A 12048-nucleotide genomic window follows, 5' to 3' on the forward strand; every position below is an offset into this window, starting at 1 on the left:
AAGCAGCTGTGATTGCATCGCCTTTGTGAAATCACACACCAAACGTGGCATTATTTTTCAAAGACAGTATCCTTCTGGCAGAGAGTAAAGGGGCAGATTTAAGAAAAGTGGTGCTGCACCCTGTACAGCACCCCTACCGCTACCATGTGTGTGTTGTATATTTAACATACGGCGCACCATGGTGCAAGGTTGAGGGCAATCGCGTCAACATTTATTAATGCTGTTCATGTACTGTTCAGGATTAGTTGCAAAATTTGGCGCTAACCCTAAACAGTACATAAGGGCCCATTGTAACCAATGGTGTGTCCTCTTTTAACACCGGCTCTGAACAGGCGTTAAAAATTCTGCACAAAATTTCACAACAAATTCTTTTACACATCTTTGGGCCATTTTTTTTGCCCCTCCCTAACGGAGGAACGCCCCTTTCACATACATTAAGAAGTTACACAGTGGCGCAATTCATGCATTGCGCCACTTTGTAAATCTGTTGCAATGATTTGGGCCTCGGGCCACATTACAGTAAAAAAATGACGCTAATGTGGCTCAAGGAGGCGCTAGGTCCTCGTAAGTCTGGGCCAAAATATATTGTTGGAACAGCACAACCCAGCTTTCAGGACGCTGTACTGCTCCATGTCAAGACATATCATGAACTCACAAGCCTGAGAAAGGCACTGCTACGAGTGTCCAAAATGTGTGGTGCAAACACACATGTCAAAATATGCTGTTTCAGTGAGCCTCTTAAAAACTCATTGTGGATCTGAAATCCTCCAAACTCTCATCCCTTGCAATAAATGGATGCATAACATCAGAGGTCATATAAACCCAGGTATGAATATTACATGCAGAACCGCTGTGCTGTCATTCCCTAAGACGTGTCTACTTTAGTCACACAATTAAATGAATGATCGTAAAACTGTTGTTTAATAGGCATAGTCAAAACAACTAAAGAAAACAGTTTAAGCTATTGGAAAAATAATAACTTGTGAAGCCGAGCTGCGGTAAGCCTGCAGAAACCGTTATCATCTCTGTGCATTTTTTATTAATATAGTTCCTTCATAATGCGAAAAGTTTTACATTCCTGAGCCCTGCTGTGGAGTATGTTGCACTGTAACAATGGTCAGACTTACGCTACACAATATAGATTTATACAGACATGTATATTAAAGCTGCCTTACTTCCCTTTTTCTACTAAAATCATTTCATTTCGCAATCCTCTAACAAAAATAGAAATAACAATCGAGAGTTGACTTCTTTCTGAAAATATCGCCTTCGCATTTTTATGCATCGATGAATTCAGTTTAAGCTTTCGCATAGTCTGCTTACAAGAAAGATGGCGTTGCCAGTGTCTGCTGTCATTGTCGCTTTGAAAATATACATTTCAATCTTTCCCAGTTTCTCAACGTCAAGAGAAGAAAGCCCTCATCCTAATGAGATTTCTAGAGTTGAAGACACCAAAAGCACACAGTTTAGTTGGAGAGACAATTGTCTACGGAGGAAGGGGTATAGTGAGGGGTACTGTTGGATGTGGTGCAAATGAGAAACATATACATAGTAATCAGGTAAACTGGAAAAACGTGAGAATACATTTTAGCTCTTCCTGACAGAGAAGCGGTCATGAATTCCAACCTCCTTTTCTAAAAGCTTTTCTTGTATCAGGTCACACAATGTCACTGGAGCCAACATGCCTTAAACGTGTTGTGTGGGTTTGGGAAGCCTGAAGTTTGGAATACTGGTTCTCAGACTCTCGTGTCTGAGAAAACGACAGTGAAATCAAACTGAGTTGGAGAAAGGGGCCGCTGCCAGATCTTGATGTTGTAAGTCTGTGGTAGAGTGTTATCACTACAGCAATGTAATGGGCCTACGAAGAGCAAGTCATTGCGAAAAACACCACAAGCCACCTGTTACATTGGTCTGTATTGGGCTCAGCAGTACTTGGAATACCCTTCGGAGAATGGCTTCATTGTTCCGTGTTTGGTGTGCGCGGTACAGTCACTCGGCTTATATATTTCTATTAATTTCACAGTTATGTGCCCACTGCTCACTGGCACTTCATATGTCGCAGTGGTTAACTTATTGATGTCAGGCCGTTTTTAGGAAACAGAATTGTCATGTTGCAGCGAGACCCTTATTTGTTGGGCCCTCGGGGGGGGGCAGGACTACAATAGACCTGCAATAGCCTGCTCGGTTGCTTCTACCAGCTCCTGCGGTCAATCTTGTGACAGTGGCCTTCCAGAACTTTCTATGTGAAGAGGAATCAGAACAGACACAACGCGATTGTCCTCCACAGCAGTCAGGCAAACGTCTCCCCGGATTTCAGTGCCGTGATCTCCGAGTCCTCCCCGTATCTTCCGTTTAACTGTTCACTGTTCGAATCTTGGTTGTACAGGTAAATCGGCACCTCCGTTATAGATGTGGCCGTGTAGGATGTAGATCGCATGGAACAGTGTTCTCGTTTCCTTTGGCCCCACTGGGTTTTATATTGCATCCATTGCCTTTTTAAGGCTCCTTGCACCTAGAAGGCAGTGAAAAGAAAGAACATTTATGTTAGAAATCGTGGATCATGCTGACGTTTCGTATTTTCATATACAGTCTTGACCAGCTTCAACACCTTTTCAAAAGGCAAAACTGGTGCCTCCCTCCACCCCAGAAATACGAGAATTGGTGTGAACACAACATAGATAGGTGCCTCAATCGAACAGGCTACGGCAGTGGTCAAAGAACAGCCATCTCTAAGTCAACACATGGAGACACTTGCATTTTGCTTTTCCTGAAAATGAGTCATATCTATTGTACATATAACGGGATTCTTTTTTCTGCTAGAATCTAGCTCATCATTATATAAAATACAGTGCATGAATACATGCCTGATAGCATGATCACCCATATTGAGACACGATTTTCCATGCACCACTCAGTATGGCATGCTACATAATTATGGAGTTCCCTTTAACACTCAAACACACTGCCACCACTTTGCCCGAATTTTGAGGTGACAGGAGAAAGTCAGACTTGATGTGAATGGATATTTTTACCTGATTTGACATTTGGATTTCTAGAAAAATTGCTGGTGTACTGAGAGACATTTTAAAGCATTATAATCTTCCTAGGGGCCTGCATTCGAAGAGACTTTTCTCTATCAGCTTTGTTTATCTCGCTTACCCTCTTTCTGTCAACCTTTCATCTAAGCTTAAGGCCTGATTCATAAACTATATTTTGTAGTACATGAAGTGGTACTACAGTAGCTCTACTTAGTTACTGCAATATGTACTTCATAACCCTATGTATGTAAATCTCCATCACCACCTCTCCTATATTTTCCATGAGGAGATCTTCGCACATGTAAGTTTACTTATAAGTAGTAAATGTGGCATGACCAGAGGGAGGGGATTAGGAAGTAGCAAGGAAGGGTTTATGGAGGGCTAAAGAGGAATTAGGGTGAGAGACATAGGCCCTCATTCCGACTCTGGCGGGCGGCGGTAGCCGCCCGCCAGGCGGGAACCGGCATGTGGCCGCCATGCGGCCAAAATACCGCTTCCCGCATTCCGACATTCCCGCTGGGCTGGCGGGCGCTAACCAAGTTAGCGCCGGCCGGCCCAGCGGGAATGGGGGCCGCAACACAGGAGCCGGCTCCGAATGGAGCCGGCGGTGTTGCGGCGGTGCGACGGGTGCAGTTGCACCCGTCGCGCTTTTCACTGTCTGCTAGGCAGACAGTGAAAAGCTTCATGGGGCCCTATTAGGGGGCCCCTGCACTGCCCATGCCAGTGGCATGGGCAGTGCAGGGGCCCCCCAGGGGCCCCAGGACACCCCTTACCGCCAGCCTCTTCCGGCGGTGAAACCGCCAGAAACAGGCTGGCGGTAAGGGGGTCAGAATCCCCAGGGCAGCGCTGCTTGCAGCGCTGCCCTGGCGGACTCGCCCAGCCGGGGCAAAAACGGCGGGAAACCGCCGGCCCCGGTTTTCTGACCGCAGATTTACCGCTGCGGTCAGAATGGGCTTGGAAGCACCGCCAGCCTGTTGGCGGTGCTTCCGTCTTTCGTGGCCCTGGCGGTCTTGGACCGCCAGGTTCAGAATGACCCCCATAATCCCAAAAAAAGGTTGTGCCCATAACTGTTCACAAACAGCACTTCTAAAGTTACTTCAGACAAAAACAACAAAACAGTAGTAAATGTACTCCAGCACAGACCTGGAGTAAGTTTAGCACCACACAGAGCTGCAGCACCGTCTCCTAGAAAATAACGGAGACAGAGACTTGAAATAAATCTCCATAGAAAAAAATATTTAACTAAATTACTTTATTTTGATTTTTTACAAATATATAAAAATTAAATCTAATGTTAAACTTCTATATAATTACAATTATTTTGTGGGAAACTATTTTGGTAACTTTTTTGAAGTTAAAAATACATTTATTCACATTTCTATCAAACTTAATTAAATCGATCATAAAAATGATATGTTAGGCCTTTTTCTTTAAATCTTTAATAATAATGTTACTTTATTTAATTTATTTAATATTTTGCCATAGGGAGATTTCCACCCCGGTGGTGAAGAAACCTGTCCACATGTGAAAAGTTAGTAGTAACTTAAATATTGGATTAAGTATTAAATTAAATAATAATTTAATTTAAACATATTTGATTGGTTCATAAATAATGTTTGAACATTTATTAACAACCCCACCCAAAGTAAAATGTTTGTATTTACTAATTATCTATCAAAAAGTACAGATACATTATATTGAAATATTTTCTTAAATAGTTATATTTATATTTTGATAACAAAAGGTTATTAAACTAGATTTTCATAGATGGAGGAGTGTGCCAGCAGTACAAGCACCTTAAAACACAGCTTTCCATTGGTATTAAAAGAGCACTCACTCAGGGCAGATGCAGTGTAAGACAATTTAATTTATAGTGTTCTCGAAAAGGATGTCTTTTGGCCATGCCAACTATGATCACACTAAAGGGTTGAAAAATAATGTTTTATCATTAACTCAAATGTATTGCTATTAACATTCATAGGTGTACTAGGCATCACAGGATCTATTGAATGCGATGACATGCATTTTTTAGACTATGCTGGTCACGTAAAAAAATGCAAAAGGTATAACTACCAGTAGTCTTTGTGAGGATTGCAAGTGAGAGGAGGGTATTTTAAATCAGCCTTGGTCATGCTCTAAACGCTCTACAGTCTAGAAAGGCGTGAATGAAGAAAAGGAAATACTTTTGGGTAATTTAGTTAGATGCCTATTCATCTAAATTAGGATGTACAAGTGAGCTGTTGAGACTGATTGAAGATGTGATAATGTGAGTGACCCTATGAGATATTTTAATTAGGTTGTATTGTAATTCCTGATATTGAAGTCTAATTCCCTCATTGAAAATAATTCTGCATTTCTAGGAGGAGAAATCATCAGAGAAAATACCACAACGTGCTATCCTACACTGGTTTCAGCAGCTAATTCTGAATTCTCCAGTTCAGAATGGGGGACACATGAAATTTCATTTTTTGCAAGTTAAAACCACGTTTTCCTTCATTCTGACCTGCAAAATTTGTATGTGGGGATTTTATTCTATATACAAATTTCACCAGAGATTACCCAGCAAAAGTTGTGCAAGGAAAAATGTGGGTACAAGCACTATCATCCTAATGATATTTGGGGCCCGGGCAAAAAATATTTTTGCAGTGAGCCACTAATACACTACTACAAAACTCCTATTACAGTCAATCCTAGATGTTTCTGATCCCATAAATTAAAGATGTTTTGTTACCTGTCTAGATTTCTATTGCTACTTCTGCTCTTTTCTCCACATTGACTGCTGATTGAGCAGCCTATGTTCAATTGAAGGATGAAAACATGAAACTTACTTGAATCTTGTCTTCGAACATGCTATATCTGTGCATCTATATTTTTCAGCAATATAAGGTAATTAATTACCACTGGACGATAAAAATGCATATTGCAGTTCCAGCCAGTGACTTTTATGTTAGTATTGGACTACAGATGTACAAATAAAGACATGATATCTGTATGTTCCGGTGGGGATGGTGGTGCCTTTGCGGGTCCACCCACCAAGTTGTAATCAGAAGGTCAAACTGCCCAGAGTGCGACGGCCTGACCATCAACGTGAGTGTGGCGATCCTCAGATGGCCACACTCGCAATGAGGCTCTAAATCTGTTTTATAATCTCCTTATATTTATCTTACAAGAAGATGTTCATGCATGAAGATGAAGGTGTTTGACTAAAATATTGAATACAAAATACACAAATATCATGGCCTAAATATCATGATGACTTAATATGGAAGGTAAGAGATTAATTCTTTAAGGTATTTAGGCCCATATTTATACTTTTTTAGCGCCGCATTTGCACCGCTTTTTGACGCAAAAACGGCGCAAACTTACAAAATACAATATTTTGTAAGTTTGCGCCGTTTTTGCGTCAAAAAGCGGCACAAATGCGGCACTAAAAAAGTATAAATATGGGCCTTAGTATTTTCTTTAAATATAAGCGTGTAATTTAATTGAATATAATTGCATAAAATATTGGTTTTCAATTTAATTAGTTTAATAAATATTAGGTTAGCATTATGTTACAAGTATAATAGTAACATGTATGATTAATTTGTTATACTATAATTTTGTATATTTTGATATAAAAATTATTTTTTATAAGTAAATTACAAATGGTTAATGTAAAAGCATGTGGTAGGGTTGTTGTGGGACAAGAGTGAGAAGTTTCTGTCTATTTAATAATTAAATTATGTTCAATAATTTTATATCAGTTGTTTTCATTGTAATAATTTTATTTAATAAATAATTCAACATCAATAATTGTTCATGGAAAGAATATTAATTGTGGTAAATGAATTGTTTGTCATAGCTGTAGGGTAGTTATGGTTGAAATGTTTTAATGTAAAATATTTACATTGTTTTACCAATTTTCTTCTTTAATATTTAATGTCTGAATTTATTTTTTTTAAATCACTTTAAATATTTTCGTCTATTTTTTTTTTTTAAAGATTTGGGAGTGGGAATGATAAATCTGACCCTTTCAAAGTCCAACACTTTTCCTACTGTTGCTCGTATGTTACTGGGTATAGTAAATATGGTCCTTCAAAACTACAACACTTTCACTATTTTTGCTTATTTTGGAGTGGGAGTAGTAAATCTGTTCTCTCCAAAGTCCAATAGTTTCCGTACTGTTGCTTATGTTGGAGTGGAAATAGTGACTATGACACCTTCAATTTCCAACATTTCTTCTACTTTTGCTTACACTGAATAAAAGAAATAGTAAATCTAACCCCTCCAAAGTCCAACATTTTCCCTACTTTTGCCTATGTTGTGGTGGGAGTAGTAAATGTGACCCAATCAAAGTCTAATATTGTCTATACTATTGCTTATTTTGGAGTAGGAATATAATACCAATAACTTCCCTGCTGTTGCTCAGAGTGGAGTGCAAATAATAAATATGACTCCTCCAAAGTCTAAAAACAATCTCTGTTCTACTGATTACGTTGGAGTGACAATATTAAATTCAACCATTTCAAAGTGCTAAACCTTCCGTACAGTTGCTAAGATTGGATTGGACATAGTAAATCTGACTCCTTCAAAGTGTAACACTTTCCCTGCTGTTGTTGAGTTAGGACTGTTAATATTTATTTACATTTTTGATTGTTATTATTTCATATTTTGAAAATATTTATAAGTTAAATCATTTGTAATTATTTATTTTATATTTAAATGCTTTTTTAGTATTCATTTTTCATCATTTTAATGTATTCATATAATGTGCCCTGTGCCCCTGGCACTGACTTTCCGCCAGCCTTTTCATAACGGGGTCCCCACTATGAAAAGGCTGGAAGAAAAAGGGTTTGTATTCAGCCAGGTGGCTGGTTACAAGCCGACTGCTGTCACCCCATTGGGATCTTTGATCTGGTGAGGACAGCGGTCTTTAGGTGAGTCCACCCCCCAAACCTGCAATGTGGCAGTCGGACCACCACAGCCATCATGGTCCGACCACCATCGAAGAGCTGGCGGTTCTAGGACTGCCAGCCTTGTAATACGGCCATATGTTTGTAGTTATATATAAAGTGTGCAAACATTATATTCCGTTTCCCAGTGTTCATTAGAAAATGTTTGTGACTAGAGGAATTGGGAGATATAAAAATAAAAATGAAATGTCCAAACAGCAATTAAATTGGAGGGCCTCACTACCTGTATGGGTACCTGGTCCTTATGAAAGGCCTTAAATTCAATAAACATGATGTTCCTGAGTCCCCACCTTTGTCATGAAGATACAATGTAAGCATTCAACTTGATCATTAGAATACTGCAGTGACGCTACAGTAAAACAGTGAAAAATCTGCTGACATCCTTCAGCTTCTATTGGAAGTATATTTTTCACTTTTCATGCCCGACTTTTTTCTGAGGATGATATTTGTGAATTTATAGAAAAAGTGTTCTTGTTGTAACTCTTTGTAGAACTAACCATAATTCACATGAGAAAATGAAACCATTTTGTTTATTTACTACTGTGTCTTCGATAAGACATATTTTCAGTTTTCCAGCTCATGGTGTTCTTGTAAGCATCACATTTGTAATGAAAGTTAAATGATTAGCTCCTTGTGGTGACAGCAGTAGAACATTGGGGAATCAACTGACATCCTGCTTCGGATATGTGAAGTACATATATTACTCAGCATGTTAGATATTTTCTCACATGAAAATTTATAGAAAATATGTTCTCATTTTAGCATCAGAAGTGTTATTCATAAAGTCCATGAGAATGCCATAAGTGGGAAACCATTGTCTCTCAAAGATCATTCATCATATAACAGGGTTTGATATTTGTTTCACATTGTGAAATCATCTTTTCACCATGATTCCAAAAATTAGTGTGACAGTGCAATTAATGAGTCATAGTGTAGTGTGAGAGAAAGACTCTTTCAGTATCTTCTGGATGGTTTACGAGCATGCCTAGCCCCTCATCCCACATAGATTTGATAGTATCTTTAAGGGATTTTATTTTTTTCACAGACCCTGCAAGAAATTTGCCTACGTATTCACTTTCTCCGTACCAACTCTGCTGACTTGTATATTGATTGGCTATCTCATGAGATAAAAAACAACCCCTTAACTTGGCCTGAGCCACACACCAGCCTGTGAATGCCTCTGGATCTTGCGAAGTCAGATGGACTCTTTGTGCTTGAGTGAACCCCGATTGAAGCTCCTTTAACGTTTGTTTATTTAATTTGACTGTAAAAGCCTTGTAAGATATAGTTTCACCTCTTATGTAGACTTTGAGTGCTTCCCAAATGGAGAATGGAGAGGCTGAGTCTCTATTGATCTCGAGGAAATTAGTAACAGAGGTTTTGAGAATTTGAACCCATCCTTCGTCTATCAAAAGAGATTTATCGAAACACCAACGAGGAGGAACACCCATCTCACATTGTAATTTAAGATTGACCTGTGGAGCTGAATGGTCTGAGAAAGGGTTGGCATGTATAAAGATATTATTATGTGGAAGAAGGAACGAAGTTAATAAGAAGTCTATTCTGGAAGCCATATTATAGTTTTTTGAGAAATACGTATAATCCTGATCCTGCAGAGGATGAGCCCTCCAAGCGTCTACTAATGCTAAATCAGAAAAAAATCTTCCCCAACCACTGAAATACTTGCATATTGTTCGGTTTTTTGTTTTTACGAGATGAATCCAACTGAGTATCTGGAATAACATTGAAAATCGCCAACAATGATAAAGAAGCCCGGGAGTGAGCTCAGCAACTCATGGAGGCCCTGAAGGAGGCTTGGACCATTTACTAGTGGGCCATAAAAACTCACAAAATGAATATGATAATGCGAGATAAGAGTCTAATTACTACCCACTGTGCCTGCGTGTCTCTATGGATCTGGTACACTTTTCCAGGAAATTCCTGAGACACCAATATAGTGACCCCTTTAACAGCGGCATTAGCCGATGCATAGTACTCCTGAGCAATACATTTAGGGAGCTTATTTTGAGATTTTAGATGTGTTTCCTGCAAAGACAAATCTGTGACTACAACGCCTTAAACCAGTTGAGTATAGCAGCGAACTTAACACGGTTGTCGGCACCGTTAATATTACAAGAGATAGCCTTTAATTCTCTTAGTTCTCTCCCTGACCCTCGTTTACCAAGCGCAGTCATCCTGTACCAAAGTCATAGACGACCCCCAAGCTAGCACTCCGTGTAAATATTTTTTTCAAATTGTTATCTGCTATGTCATCTGCTCTTTTTCCCCCTCCCTAGTGCAAAGCTCCACCCACCAGATGAAGGATATCGCCCCTTCTTTCCCCAGCATGTCGCACCAGTCATGGCCCCACCAAGCTGTGATCCACCCACACCCATAGACCCCCCACATACCCTAAAGAAGAGTGCAATGTCATGGCACTCCTAGAGCCTGATCTCAGGGAGAGCAGCAAGGCAGCAGAACAGAGGAAATAGAAAATACAATAGAAACAAAAAAAGAAAAAAAACGTAAATCGCACCAGTTTGAAATGTAACCAAATATCAGAATGCCATACAGCACACATTTCTCTCCTTTCTTCCTCTTTCCCCTTTTCTCTCCTTCTTTTCCTCATCCTCCTGCCAAAAACCACATCATTGTTTTTTTTAGCAGTTCTAAAAAAATCTTTGCTTCCTGTACGCCCTGAAAAACATGTGCTTGTCCTTTATGGAACACTTTGAGCTTAGCTAGTTGTACAATACCAGCCGTGGCCCTCAATCTCTTACAATCATCTATCAGTCCAACAAACTTGTGACGCAGGTGTTCAGCTGCAATAGACATATGAGAAAATATGCGACAGCTGAAGCTGTCACCAGATTTAAAGTTCCTCAATTTTATGACTCGAGACAGAATTAGTTCCTTTATCCTATAGTCTCCAAAACTGACCAATATAGTACGAGGATACTTTGAGTTTGAAGGACATGTGAACGGAACCCTATGTGCCCTCATAATTGAGAGATCCACTTCAGTTTTTGCTTTGTCCGGAAGAATGCAGTTATAGATGACATCCGAGACTACCTTGGTCTCAGAAAAGGCTGCTTCAATCTCTTCAGGAACCCCTACGAACCTAAGATTCAAGTGCCAAGACCTGTTTTCCATCTCATCCAACTTTAATTTAAGTTCCTTGAGGTCCGATTGGATCCAAGATGCTGCAGACTACGCTTGTTTTTTAGCATCCCTTAGGTCTGAGACCCTCTGCTCCATTTGGGATATTCGTGTAGAGAGATGGTTTAGGTAGGTATTAGTTTGACTGAGCTTGTCCTTGGTCTACCTACGAGCCTCCTCCTGGGACAGTTTTATTGCTCAAAGCTCCTCTAGAATCTGCCCCATCAGTTCCTCCATTAAGGGGATGCCAGTTACCCTGCATACCGAGCCATCCGGAATATGTGAACTAGAAAAAGAGCAGGGAGTTTGAGGAAGAATAATTGCATTAGATGAAATCAAGTTGGATACAGCCAGGCAGGAGCCTCCTGACACAAGATTTGAAGCCATAATGGTAAGTAATCCGCTGCCCATTACAATTTCTTTGCTCAGAGAGATTGCTCGCTCTTGCCCTCCCTCTATCACTTCATTCCTTTCTGTTGCCTTTAGTGCCCCTTTGATGTTGCTACTAATAATAGAAAACAAGGGATAGGCAGGTTTCTCCTTATGTTGTAAGGTTATAGTAGATAAAGCGAGGAGGAGGATACCAGGTGCAGTTGAAACAGGTGAAGAAGTATGAGACTCACTGGTCAGATTATTCAATGTAGAGGTTGAGAGAATAGTTCAACGAGTTGCGTTTGCCATGATGTTGAGTGCACATGACCCTCTGATGGACTGACCCCCAACTGTGCAGAAAGAACTGGAGAGGGAGGTAAGAGGTCCTGGACCCCTGCGGATTCTCTCAAAGACCCCCCCTAGGTCTTGCTGTTCAGAGCTACGTCTTTGCCTTGTTCTGGCGGAAGTCAAGGTCTAAGATTTGGGTCCTTTCAGGATTTTTCCCATTGTCTGTGCCTTGTACC

The 12048-nt window shown here is 40.1% G+C and overlaps 1 protein-coding gene across 2 annotated transcripts in view; it reads right to left on the reverse strand.

Moving 5' to 3' along the window:
* Nucleotides 1-900: 900 nt before the first annotated feature.
* Nucleotides 901-12048, reverse strand: part of CALCR (calcitonin receptor) — a 2320029-nt gene continuing 2308881 nt past the window's right edge. For both annotated transcript variants that reach the window (XM_069211663.1, XM_069211664.1), the window contains one exon: nt 901-2512. In XM_069211663.1, the coding sequence (XP_069067764.1) occupies nt 2291-2512 (222 nt within the window). In that variant the 3' untranslated portion in view covers nt 901-2290. The remainder of the gene's footprint in view (nt 2513-12048) is intronic.

The sequence above is a fragment of the Pleurodeles waltl genome, chromosome 10 (assembly GCF_031143425.1).
Source record: "Pleurodeles waltl isolate 20211129_DDA chromosome 10, aPleWal1.hap1.20221129, whole genome shotgun sequence".
NCBI classification, from domain to species: Eukaryota; Metazoa; Chordata; class Amphibia; order Caudata; family Salamandridae; genus Pleurodeles; species Pleurodeles waltl.